Raw genomic sequence first — 13,762 nt, 5'->3', positions numbered from 1 at the left:
TTTTTCTCCAATCTATCCAAACAATTTCTGAAAGAACAGAATATTTTGAAGCCAACGAATATATATCTTCATCTCCACAGACGATGAACTCTATCAATTGTTATTTCGAATTTCAAAAAGCGTTTCGCACGCCTCAGATTGTGCGCCTTCTACAAAGTTTTGAAGTGAAATGTGCTCATTTAAAACAACGGTGGCTTCTTTTTCCATTTTTATAAGGAATAATTATGGCATTTTCACAAGGTAGACTATTATAAAAATCATAGGTTGTGTTTTAAGGAATGCATAACTCATTGATATCAATTCCATAAGTCATGTATAATGAATTCCATAAGTTTATTCATAAGTCTTCAACAAAATCAAAATTGTGGTGGGTTATAAATTACCTAAGACAAGACCTGACAACTGGTTTCTTATTCTTCCTTCCGAATCATCCTTCTCGTCATTTTCGCCCTGTGGAATAAATACCAACGTATCGACTACAGTGTAGCCATATTTACAGATTTTTTAATAACTATGCAAGGAAAAAAATATTACATTTAAATTTTTAGACTTTACACGCTCTTTGAACATAACTCATGGTTTGAGTTGCGATTACTCAAATTCATAAACTGAAACAATATGTCAAAATTTGAGTATGGATTTGAGTAAAATAAACTCGTTGCTATGCGTTCTCTCGCATTTATTCATACATTAGAGTAAGCGTTGAGGTTTTAAACATTTGAGTGAAAAAAATACTTCTTGCAGTTCAGTGCGTTTTCATTCTCGGAATACTCTTATCGAAATAAAGAATGCAAGAATACGTCGTTTTCCATTGCCGGTTTTGAAAACATGAATCAACGTCAATCATGGATGTTCTGTGGTTTCAATTATGCTTAGTGAAAGCGCAACATAAGGATATCAAAATAATTCAATTTTGACTCCAACCCGTTCAAAAGGAAACGGGTTTGAATCACTATTTTGCGCATTCAAAAGAAAGAAGAATAACTTTGTATATGAAAATTAACGAAGAAAAATTTCTTCATTTTGAGAGCAAAGAACTCAAATTTTGAGTTGAACTTACTCAAATTTTGAACAAAATATTTTTTTCTTATTTTGAGTAAAAATTACTCAAGTTTTGACAATTTCGTCCCTTAAGCCAAAATTGAGTAGATAGGTGGTAACTCAAGTTTAGAGTACGTGCATTTTTTATTAATTTGAGTGATGTGTCACTCAATTTTGAGTTATGTTCAATGAGGGTGTAGGTTTTTGATTTGAAATAAACATGAAAAATGTTTAGGTGAATGCATTTCTTTATTATATATTAATGCTTAAAAACAATTAATTGAGCTTTGATGACAAAACACGAAATATCTCATGTTGAACGCAAAATCGAATCCATTGTTGACGTATTACCGGATCTTTTGGAAACCGGAAAAAGTCAGGTTTGGATAGAAATGCTTAGTGCGACCACAGTGTGGAACACAACAGTTCATTCTTCTCGTAAAACTAAACACACTTTCGAGTTTACACTAATTTAACAAATCTTTTTTGGTTACACTTTAATTCACTAAAAAGAAAAACGGCTTGATGCCTATTTTAATTACACAGTGCTGCCACTATAAACATTTATTACCAGTGAGATTGAAAAAAGTGAAACATTCTCCGAAAATTTTCATTTTCATTGGTGAGCTAAAATTATACATTTTAATTAACTTGTCTTCTGATTTTCTTTATACTTGGCATCATTGCTCGCGTAGTTTTTTCTTTTCACAATGTGCAGGTACCAACATCAAAATCAACCAATCAGAAACTGGTCCATTTTGGAACAAAAGCAGCCCCCCCAGATGTCAGGTCTTGTCTTAGTAAATTACAACTTAGAGCAAATTCAGCAGCTGCAAGATTCATATGGGTGGTCTATAATGTAAATTTATTTATTTATTTATTTATTTACTATTATTGTGTCCATCGGATACAAGATCTAAATGGACAATTAGAGTGGGAAAAAGCCCATTTGAGTTGAACTCGTTTGTCATTCTCAAACGGGCGCAAAAACCACTATCTTTTCAAGAACATAAACGAAAGTAATGAAACACAATGTAACTTAAAGCTAGTATCACAAATGTCACTAATAATATAACTTAAAAATTCAAATCACATCGGATCGTTTCAGTTTTTTCGCGAAATGACTAGATGATTCACCAAACTCGAAAAGATCCTCAACAGCGGTGAAAGTTCGAATGGAAGCAGTAATCGGTTCATTAAAGCCAAAACGAGTTCTGTGAAATCTCTGCTGAAGCAGTGATGTATTCCGCAGTGTCCTATTCGGTATCCGAAAATTTACTACAGAGCGTAATTCAGGAGCATCAATTTCCCCATTGATCAGTTTTGCAATTAATAATGCTTGTTGAATTTTTCGGCGCCGATGAAGCGTATCGATTCCTAATAGTTGACATCTATCCTGATACGGGGGCAGATTAGCAGGATTTTGCCAAGGTAAGTTTCGTAATGCCAGACGAACGAATCGTTTTTGAACTCTTTCAATGCGTATGCTCCACGAAAGTTGATAAGGAATCCAAACTACTGAAACATTCTCTAGAATAGGCCGGACAAGTGAACAATACAAAGCTTTCAAACAGTGAGGATCTCTAAAATCCTTGGCGATTTTACTGATAAAGCCTAATTGACGTGATGCTTTTGAGATGATCTGTGATCGTTGTAAATCAAATGATAATTTTTCATCTAGCAGTATTCCCAAATCGCGAACCTGGGTAACTCTAGTCAAGACTGAGCCATCGATGCGATAGTCAAATTTAACAGGTCTCAGAGTACGGTGAAACGTGATCACCTGACATTTTGCGACGTTGATTATAAGTTTGTTTCGACTACACCAATCTACGAACGATTCAAGTGCATTTTGCAACCGCCAACAATCCTCCACAGTGCGAATAACGAGGTACAATTTCAGGTCGTCTGCATATGTCAGTTTGCAATCAGTTCCCAAAGCAAATGAGACATCGTTGAAATATAACACGAAAAGCAAAGGTCCAAAATGAAACTGAAACAAACGTATCCCCAGCAATCCGTTTTAGTTTTATTTATTCGACCAGTTCTACTGTCAAATTTAAAACTTGTATACATTGCTGTTCTATTTTTTCTATATTTGAAACACAGATAAAACGCTGCTGGGGCTGCCAGTTTATTTTGTTATAATTTCTAGATTTAAATATTAAAACTGACATAAATTATGCATCTAGAACTAGAACACTCCTGAATATGCCCTTAGAGCAAATTCAGCAGCTGCAAGATTCATATGGGTGGTCTATAATGTAAATGAAACTGAAACAAACGTATCCCCAGCAATCCGTTTTAGTTTTATTTATTCGACCAGTTCTACTGTCAAATTTAAAACTGGTATACACTGCCGTTCTATTTTTTCTATATTTGAAACACAGATAAAACGCTACTGGGGCTGCCAGTTTATTTCGTTATAATTTCTAGATTTAAATTTTAAAACTGACATAAATTATGCATCTAGAACTAGAACACTCCTGAATATGCCCTTATGATATTAATAAGTTTTTTTTTTGTTCGGTGTATGTTCACATGATGAGAGCAATAATAACAAAATTTTGTGTACTGTTTATCATTGTTATCATTGTTGGTTGAAGTGCTCTAGCATTTCTGAGCAATATGAATAAATCCATTCTCTCATCAGCACTGGACGAGACAACATCGGTCTAGAACAAGGCTTGTGAATTCGGTTCGATTAGAAGAAAAATTTGGTCCGCCATCTTTGCGAAGTTTACCAACGTGGTTTTGTCGGTGAATCCATATCGAATAAATCAATGTGAAATCGCTTGAACTCCATTTTTGAGTGGTTTTGGGATAAAGGTTACTTTATTAATAAGCATAATTGGAAAAGTGCAAGTACAGAAGAGTGGTGAAAGATAAGAAGATGGAAGTAGAGGAAGACGATGCTAGAGGCGGGGATGATCCAAAGGATCAAAGAGCTTCGATATTGGAAAAACGTAAATTGAAAGGGAAACAAGTTACACTTGAACAGGACACTAGTGACGAAGACAACCGGAAAGCAAAGAAAAATAAAACAGCTAAAAAAAATAACAAATGCAATCAGTTCGACCTCAAACGGGACATGAATGACAAAATAGACGACTTCGAGTTAAAACTAAATTCTCAAAAATTGGACTGCAAGCGAAACGGAACCGACAAAAAAAATGATGAAGATTTGAGACAGAATATAAAAAAACTAAACCAAGATAAGTCGAAAAGCGGGTTTAAAAGCAAAATTAATGAGGACACTTATAATGACGGCTGGGTCAAGAACACTATATACAAAACGTTCATTATTTCGCGGAATAACCAAGATGAAAACATAGCAGTCAGAGAAAAAGACAAGGTTAAGGAAAGATTTCCACATCCTATGGAAATCGCGAAAATGTTGAATAACATAGGAGTTAAGAAATATGCAGAAATGAAATCGGTGGGTAGAGGTAAATTTCAAATAAGGTTTGAGAATCCCAGAGAAGCTGAACAACTTATAAATTCGAAAGTTCTAACGGAACAACTCGGATATACGGTATTCGTACCCACAAGATTTAAAGAGAGTATTGGAGTGGTTAGAAACATTCCACCATCCCTAACAGAGGATGAAATTTTGGAAAATATAGAAAGTGGGAACATAAAACTATTTAAAATAGAAAGAATAAAGCGTAAAGTATCGGAAGACGAGTTCTCTCCAACTTATTCAATAAAAATATATGCGAAAGGTCAATATCTCCCAGAAAAAGTGACAATTTATGGAATCAATGCTTATTGTGAACCGTATGTATTTCCATTGAAAATATGTTGTAAATGTTGGCGATATGGTCACAGAGAAAAATATTGCAAATCAAATTCGCGATGTGTAAATTGTGGTTCAGATCATCCCAAAAAAGACTGTAATGTAATAATAGCAACATGTGTCAATTGTAAAGGGGAACATAAAGCGTCAGATAAAATATGTCCAGAAAGAAAAAGACAAGACAAAATAAGACAAGATATGGCATATAATAAATCATCATTTTTTGAAGCAGCTCAAAAATACCCTAAAAATAAACAACCTTCAGTACAGTACAGAATTGACTCAATTCAAGATTTTCCCAACGGTCCATCTCAGCAAAACGAAAACGATAAACAAAGAAAAATCGCAAACGCAAACCAAAAGGATCAAAAAGACGATAAAACCCTAGAAAAATCACCAAAAGTTGAACAAAATCCATATAAGTCAAGAGAAATGGAAAAATATAAACAACAGATTAAAGAAGAAATAATACAACAACTGAATTTAAACAATATCATTCAAAAAATTAAAGCAATCCAAGACACCATCATAAAAAATATAAATAAGACAGACACAATAGAACAGAATTTATTACTCATTAATATAAGTAATGAACTGAATACAATAATAAATCCAACAACAGAAACAGACAACAATATAAGTTAAACAACTAAAGAAAAAACATATACATATATAAACGAAGTGAAAAAGTATTATCACAGAACCAGAGATATATCTTCCAATATCGCTACCATGAACAAAAAATAAATAAATAAAAATGGATACAAAAGAATACAGAAAATTAACTATAATCCAAAACAATGTAACTAGCATTCGACCAATAGATACCCGAGAAGCCATGAAAGCATTTCTTGAAAAGGAAGATGTAGATTTAGCATTACTAAGTGAAATATGGCTGAAACCCGGAGAAAATTACAATTTCCCTGGTTATAAATTTTTAACACAATCGAGACCGGCCGGATATGGAGGTGTAGGGTTACTGGTTAAAAATGAAATCACATTTAAACGCATAAATATACAAAGCTTACGACCAATAGAAGCAATAGCAATAGAAACTACAAATACTTGCCCAAACATACAAATATACTCAATATACATTCCACCATTACCAATAAACAACAGCGACATCAAACAACCTTTGAAAACTTTATTAAATATAATTGAAAACAATAGAAAACCAACCATACTAGCAGGTGATTTCAATGCACATAATAAACTATGGAATCCATTACATGAAAATTGTCCGAGAGGAGAACTACTAGAAGAACTGTTAGAATCAACAAACTTAAATACTAAACGACGGAACAAATACATTAATAAAACCCCCTAACACAACACCATCAGCAATAGATTTATCATTTGCATCGCCATCAATAGCAGGAAAACTAGAGTGGGAAGTTCTAAACGAAGACTTTTTTAGCAATCACAAAATAATAATGATGAAAATAATCCAAACGGCAACCAATTATAAATACAATTCAGAATACATAAACAAGAAACAAATAATAAATAAACTAAACGCAATGCAACCTCAAATGTTCCATACTACAGAAGATATGATTGAGATCATTCAAGAACAAGTAGACACATCTAAACTTACATCCAGAAATAAAGCGAGGAAAACTCCAAAAAAATGGTGGACAAAAGAAATTAATAATTTATTACAATCCAAAAATAATAAACTAAAAGAATTCCACAGAAATCAAACATTCGAAAACCTATTAGAATTCAAAAAAGCGAGAGCTTTACTGAAAAAGACAATTAGAACAGAAAAGCGGAAAACATGGAAAGATCTAATAAATGAAATAAATCCAAATATGCATCAGAAACAACTTTGGAATACAGTGAGAATAATAAGTGGGGGGAGACCGGCGAAAAATAACATGAATCTACTAAATGACACAAAATTAGCAAGAGAATTCATGGAGCAAAATTTTCCAGCAATAACCAAAGAAATAGAATATGAATACCCACAAGAAATATATAGTTCAATAGTAATCCATTTTTCGGAAGTCAATAAAATCATTAATTCAAAGAAAGACCATTCAACACCGGGAGTAGACAATTTTTCATTTTACATGCTAAAAAACTTGAATTTGAATTTAAGAATGCGGTTTGTAGAGTTATTAAACGAAACATTGAATACAGGAAATATTCCAGAGAAATGGAGACAAAACAGAATTATACCACTACTAAAACCTGGTAAAAACCCAGAATGCCCAACATCATACAGACCACTTTCAATGCTGCCCATATTCCTGAAACTGATAAATAGTATTATTAAAAACCGAATAAATAATCATCTTGAACAAAACAATTTACTGCCAATACACTCCTTTGGATTCAGAAAGAACACATCATCAATCAACTGTGTTAATAATTTAGTTTCACTGGTTCATCAAGCCAAAAGAGAAGGGAAGGTGTTGATAGCGACATTCATAGATTTGACGAAAGCATTCGATAACGTTAATGTGAATATACTATTGCAAACTATAATAAAAGAAAAAGTACCAATTAACATATGCAACTGGATTCATCAATACTTAAGTAGAAGAGAAACAATAATGACGATGAACGATGGATCAAAAATAATTCAAAACACAAATAAAGGACTACCTCAAGGATGCCCTTTATCCCCAGTTTTATTTAATATATATACAAAAATAGTACATGAAGTTGTCCAATAAGAAGAAGTCCTGATCCAATTTGCGGACGATTTTACAGCAATAGTAACAGCTTGTAATATACGAGGAGCCTCCAGTAAAATGAACAACTTTTTGGCTAGATTAAATGACAGTTTTAAAAAAATAGGTATGGAATTAAACCCTGAGAAATCAGCGGCTATAGTTTTCGTGAATAAATACAATCCTAACATAGACATAAAAATCAATAATACACCTGTGATAGTAAAAGAAAATCACACAGTTCTTGGAATAAACATTGACTCAAAACTGACATATAAAAACCATATACAAACAGCAGTAATTAAAGCCAAAAAAAAGATAAACATACTAAAAATGATAAATAATAAACGATTTGGAGCACACCCAGAACAAATGTTAAGAATAACGAAAGCAATAGTCAGGCCACACTTAGATTACGGAATTACATTGACAGCAGCAGCGTCGCAAACAACGTTCAACAAATTAGAATCCACACACCTACTATCACTAAGAACATCATTAAGATTATTGAGATCTACTCCGAATCAAGTTGTCTTATATGAAGCGGGGGAAATGCCGCTTAAACTAAGAGCCGAATATTTAACTCAAAAAGAAATAACAAAAATGATTTACTTCGAAAACAGTCCTATGCTTAAAAATATTTATGAACTTATGTCAACAAATCACATTCCCAAACATTCATCATATGTAGAAAAAACAGCCTCATTGAACAATTACCAATATTTTCAAATGGCCCGAAACATTAAACTCGTGCCTAACAAATCGCAACTAGCAAATTCACTTACAGTTAGAAATTACATCACTGGTTTAAAGAAACATAATTTGACAATTCAAACACAAAGAGCAATAGTAACAGAACTAATAGATAAACATTACAAGCAAGATTATCATATTTATACAGATGGTTCAATAATAGATTCCAAAGTAGGTTATGGGTATTTTGATCCTCAGGAACAAATCGCATACAGTGGCAGGATAAAAACTGGATTCACCATCATGAGTGCAGAAATAATTGCAATAAAGAAAGCCATAGAATACTTAACTGCAAAGAGAATTAAAAAAATAGTTATATTTACAGATTCAAAAAGCACATGCACATTACTAGACAACCCTACAAACACAGAAAATAATTTAATTAACGAACTTTTGAATCAAATATATGATTCGCAATTTGATAAAATCACCATACAATGGATGCCAGGGCATATAGGTCAAGCAGGAAATGATAAAGCCGACGAAGCAGCAAAATTAGGAACTAATAATAATACGATAGAAGATATAAATTACACAAAAGACGATACATTGAAAATATTCAGAGATGAAATAATGTTTAGGTGGCAGGAAAAATATTCACTTATCTCGGAAGAAAAAGGCAGATTTCATTACAGTCATGCAGATAAAATCAGTACTTTACCTTGGTTCAAAGGACTAAACCTAGACACAACTGAAGCAATTATAATGGGCAGAATACGAACAGGACACACAGCTACAAAAGAAAGACTAGCTAGTTGGAACCTAATACGAAACGCGAAATGTGAAAAATGCAACGTTACGGAAGATCTACACCACCTTCTGTATAAATGCAAAACACATAGTACAAAAAGATCACATTACCAGATTCTAAAAAACAACACACTATTTTGAAGAAAAAAGATAAAAAAGAATATAAAGCAGTAGCCGAATATCTTGAAACCATAAAAAAGAATGTTTGAGTAACGATTATTTTGCTATAATAATAATAATAAAAAAAAAACGAAAGCTTGAAAAAATTGTTCGATTCGGATCATAGATAAACGTACTGCGCAAAGTGGTAGTGGCTGCAAAGATTTGTGTTATATACGGTCGTAGAAGATGCAATTTGCAACACTCCACAATTCACAAGACTTGGCTTTATGGATCGGATGGTCTGAGCCAAACATTGTCAAGAGAGAAAAAAAAAATGAATAAATCCGTGCAAATTAAAACGGAAATCGTATTGCAGGAAACGGAACAGAACGATGCGTTTTCGGAACATAGAGGAAAGGGTTGTAGGGATTTTACTGACGATAAAAGGTAAGTCGACTTGATATGCTAATTTTGTTTACCGTTAATTTTCCATCTCGTCAGTGTGTCACCACAACCGAGTGAAATAGTAACAAAGTTTGAAGCTGAGCTCTCTCGCATTAATGAAAAACATGGCTTCGAAACATCAGAAGATCAGATCGTCGATAAAATCATTGGAACGATCAATGAAGATATTTCTGACCGTTTTCAGACGGAACATGAAGGTGGTGGTGACCAATCCACTGAGCAAACGTAGGTATCGTTTTGGTTATTTTTGGAATTTTATCTTAGTTTTCCTTAGTGAATTACAAACATGATCCAATTCCAATGGCAAATCAGTAAAATTTTTTGGAACTCGAACAAGATTTAGCAGGTTTAAAAAGTTAAAGAAGAATTACAAAAATACGATAAATCGTGCGGAATTAGGAGAGACTATTTCGGATCTAATTAAACGAAGCCAATCTTCCTTTCAGTTTAATTCGAATAGGTATAAAATTAGGTCTGCCCTAATTATATATGTTTACTAAACCTCGGTTTTAACCGTGATTGGTCTATACAACCATATAACATTTAACAAATCCTTCTTTCGATACAGATATTTCGGGGACAAGTTACCGTACAAGTGTGACATCTGTGAAAAAGGATTCGCCGAACTGAAACGTCTCGAGCTTCACATGCAGACTCATACGATCATGAACGGCAAAAACAATAGTAAAGAATGCTTATTTCATTGTAAATTATGCAAACGAAGCTTTTCTGAAGAACATCGACATGAAATCCACTCGAAAATGCGTGCTGTCAAAAAGACGTGTGATATTTGCGGTAACAGTTTCAAATCGAAGCAACAATTGATGAATCATATGAGACGTCACACTGGAGAACGTCCGTACAAATGTGATATATGTGGTAGAAACTTCACGCAAATGGGTTCATTGCAATACCATAGCGCAGTACATGCAACCGAATGCCCTTACAAATGCAGCAAATGCGGTAAAAAATTTGCTCTCAAATCTCAGCTCGTCAAACATTTGAAAATTCATACCGAAGAACGAACTTTTCGCTGCAATGTTTGCAACAAGGGATTCCTAATCAATTCATTGCTCACAATACACATGCGTTCTCATACTGGTGAAAAGCCATTTGAGTGCAAAGTTTGCGGTAAATCTTATAGCACACAAAGCAATCTAATGCTGCACAATAAACGTCACCTAGACTCGGATGTTAGACCGTACGAATGTGAACTATGCGGAGCACGATTCAAAACAAAGTTTATATTCAACTCTCATAGCAGAGTGCATTCCCACAATTGTTCCGATTGTGACAAACAGTTTGTTACCAAAAACGAGCTCAAGAAGCACATTGATACCTCTCACAAGGAACGCGCTTTCAAATGTAGAGTCTGTGATAAAGCCTTTTTACTCAAAAAGTACCAGAAAGAACACGAGCGCATCCACACCGACGATAAACGGTACAAATGCCAAATTTGCGAGAAAAGCTTTACAAGGAGGTATAATGTTAATCTACATGCCAAAATACATACACGTGATTCTGGAAAGGTGCGAACATACCTTAATCAACCATGCATCTCATAAACGGTTGGTCCGATTCATTTATGTCTTCCGTAATGGTTTGTAGGTGATTACGTACAGATTGAGGTTTATGGAAAAAGTATACACTATAAAAAAACGGTTGAGTTATATATTTCCAAAATTAAAACTAAAATCGACTATCCAAAAGCGCACGCAAAGAAAAAAATGGGTTTCACACAAAACAATTTTTATTGAGATAGTGACAAAAGAAAATCTGGTTTGATATAGCAAATATTGCTGCTGTAAACTACCAAACAAAGTATTTAATTTTTCTCGGAGATTGTTCCAATCAATATTTTGAAATCGTACATTTTTGTGTTTTTTTTTTCAAGAATAAAATGATTTCAAACTTCCAAAACTGCTACAGAGATCTCTATTAGTATAAGGAATCGAATAAATGTATTGCCAAAAATACCTTTTGCTATGACTTCATACAAAATTTTTCAAAACGTACATATGCTAGTACAGTACAGTAAACCTTCAATAACTTTTGATCGACTTCATACATTTCGAAAAAAAATTGCTACAGAGATTGAGCTCAGATATTTAAAGGCGTCTGTAATTGTTTGTTTTCAAAAACTCCTCTTGAGTTGATAATAATTTGAACAGGAATGATTGAACTTATTTTAACAACCTGTCCCGGTTCTTAAACGATGTTTAGATTGAACAAACAATCATCGATGAATTTTTTAATACAACAAATGTGTTGAGTTCAACCAGAATAATTTTTATTGTGTGTAAGTTAAGATGATGTGGTTTATGCTTCCATGCTAGCTTTAAAAAAATAACATAACAATAGTTCATCGCTTCGACCAGTTTTTGTATCATCAAAGTTCACATGAAACAAATCAGTTTTCACGTCAAGTTGATTTTGTTAAAGCTTTACCTGTCGAAAGCTCAAATAATTATGTAAACAATGTTTTAAACAGCTCATCAGCGATCTAATTTTTTTTTGACGCAAGCTTTTCATTTTTCACAATTTCATATCAGAGCTGAAATTTGGTTTTTCATTACCTGTTGAAAGCTCAAATGAAAATGTAACCAGCCAAAACAATATTTTTCAAACCGGTTTGCAGTGATCTAGCTTGATCTAACGCAAGTCATTCATTTATCTTCCGAAGGACTGCATCTCTGGTTATCGGTTTGGCTTATACTTGAATAATTTGACCTGTCGCAAACTTTTCTCTTTTACCAGTCCCAAATCTTTCATCGGTCTGATTTCCTGAAATTTGCCTTTTTTTTTGCTTCTGACGTTTTTTTTTATCGGACTTTTTTGCACCATACTCTACCTGTTTAGTAATCAACTTTTCATCGTTATACTCAAATTTCGGGAGTTTACGGTGCTGCGTCATCACTCATCTTTGTTCATCTTTTCAATTTTCAGGAGGAAAATGCACCCGTTCTTCATCGAATTCGTCGAGTCAATCCTCTTTTTTTTCTTTCTGTTTCAGACTACTTAGATTGAACTTTGTCCGTATCGCAATAATTACCGTTGTTTTATAGAATTTAGACTATAATCTATAAATATAGGGGCTCCCTATTTCATCTGAGCTCCTATTTCCATCTCATCCCTTCACCTCATAACTTTGAATATGAATTATATTTTACAACTTACCGGAAACAAACTGTGAAATGTTTTAAAATGATTTGAAAAGCTATTGTCACACTTTCCTATTGAAAGAAATGGTTTTAAATTCTTCGGTGATCGATTTTTTCGTTTAAAATAAACTCACTTTTCGATTTAGGACACATTTTCGTCTCAAGATTTACAGTTCGTCATGTTTCTAATTATCTACTAATCGATTCGTCTTAAAACATGATCACTATTTCGCACATTTACACTTCTAATGAATGCTTGATGACTTCATAATTAGTAATGTTCACTTGTCACTTGTTTAATCAACGATTAAAAACTTAAAAAACTACCCGACAAGCAATAAAAGTCTTCGAAAATATGAGATGAAAGTTTTTCACTTCGTTCACTTGATTGCGCTTTGTTTTCATCTCATTTGGTTTCGCAAAGTTGCCAAGTTATCTCATAATGTTACAAAACAAAAATTGTTTATCTTCTTCAAATCATCATCAAAAAGTATGTTTTTGGTATCTGTGACATTAGTTTAATTATATTATTGATATTAATATTTCAATAAAACTGTTTCTGCTTCGAATATTACCCGAAAGAACGTGTTAAATACTAATGAAATAACCATTGTGGCAAATCTAGTAGCACTGGTTTCATTCCGCTATACGCCAACACAACGCTGTGAAGTGTGTGTGTGTTTCATCGGCTGTGCACAGAGATGCCAGGTATTTTCATAGAAAATATGTATTACTTTGCATAGAAAGTCTATATCTGTTCTATCTGTTTTCACTAATAAAATGATGTTAAAAGATAGTTCTTTATATCTCCGCAAGTCATTAACCCATTGATTAGATAATTCAATGAGTAAATTTTTTACCAATAATAATAATGTGGAAAAATCCTGGTGGGTACGGTTGTATCGTTTGAGTTGTATATCTGGCAGCGGTAAGGCAGTCGGTCACCAGAATGTCTGCAAGCCATATTTTTCCAGCTGGCAGCGTTTACTCAGCCATGCTAATGCGGG

General features: G+C 33.4%; 1 protein-coding gene across 1 annotated transcript; it reads left to right on the top strand.

The window, feature by feature from the left end:
- The first annotated feature begins 9,413 nt into the window (after nt 1-9,413).
- LOC131425544 (zinc finger protein 664-like) lies at nt 9,414-11,427 on the top strand. Its single transcript, XM_058587503.1, has 3 exons — nt 9,414-9,576; nt 9,631-9,819; nt 10,163-11,427. Exons 1-3 carry the CDS (start codon nt 9,464-9,466, stop codon nt 11,157-11,159), a joined length of 1,299 nt encoding a protein of 432 aa, XP_058443486.1. The 5' UTR covers nt 9,414-9,463; the 3' UTR covers nt 11,160-11,427.
- Nucleotides 11,428-13,762: the final 2,335 nt, after the last annotated feature.

This window comes from Malaya genurostris, chromosome 1, assembly GCF_030247185.1.
Source record: "Malaya genurostris strain Urasoe2022 chromosome 1, Malgen_1.1, whole genome shotgun sequence".
NCBI classification, from domain to species: domain Eukaryota; kingdom Metazoa; phylum Arthropoda; class Insecta; order Diptera; family Culicidae; genus Malaya; species Malaya genurostris.
The sequence above is the reverse complement of the archived record's forward strand: the minus strand, read 5'-3'. Positions and strand labels throughout refer to the sequence as shown.

Bases quoted from the DNA above. Each gene is read 5' to 3' on its own strand.
- LOC131425544 (XM_058587503.1), top strand. From the start codon at position 9,464: ATGAATAAATCCGTGCAAATTAAAACGGAAATCGTATTGCAGGAAACG. The intron at 9,577-9,630 runs GTAAGTCGACTT...CCATCTCGTCAG, and splicing joins GATTTTACTGACGATAAAAG to TGTGTCACCACAACCGAGTG. The intron at 9,820-10,162 runs GTAGGTATCGTT...CTTTCGATACAG, and splicing joins GACCAATCCACTGAGCAAAC to ATATTTCGGGGACAAGTTAC.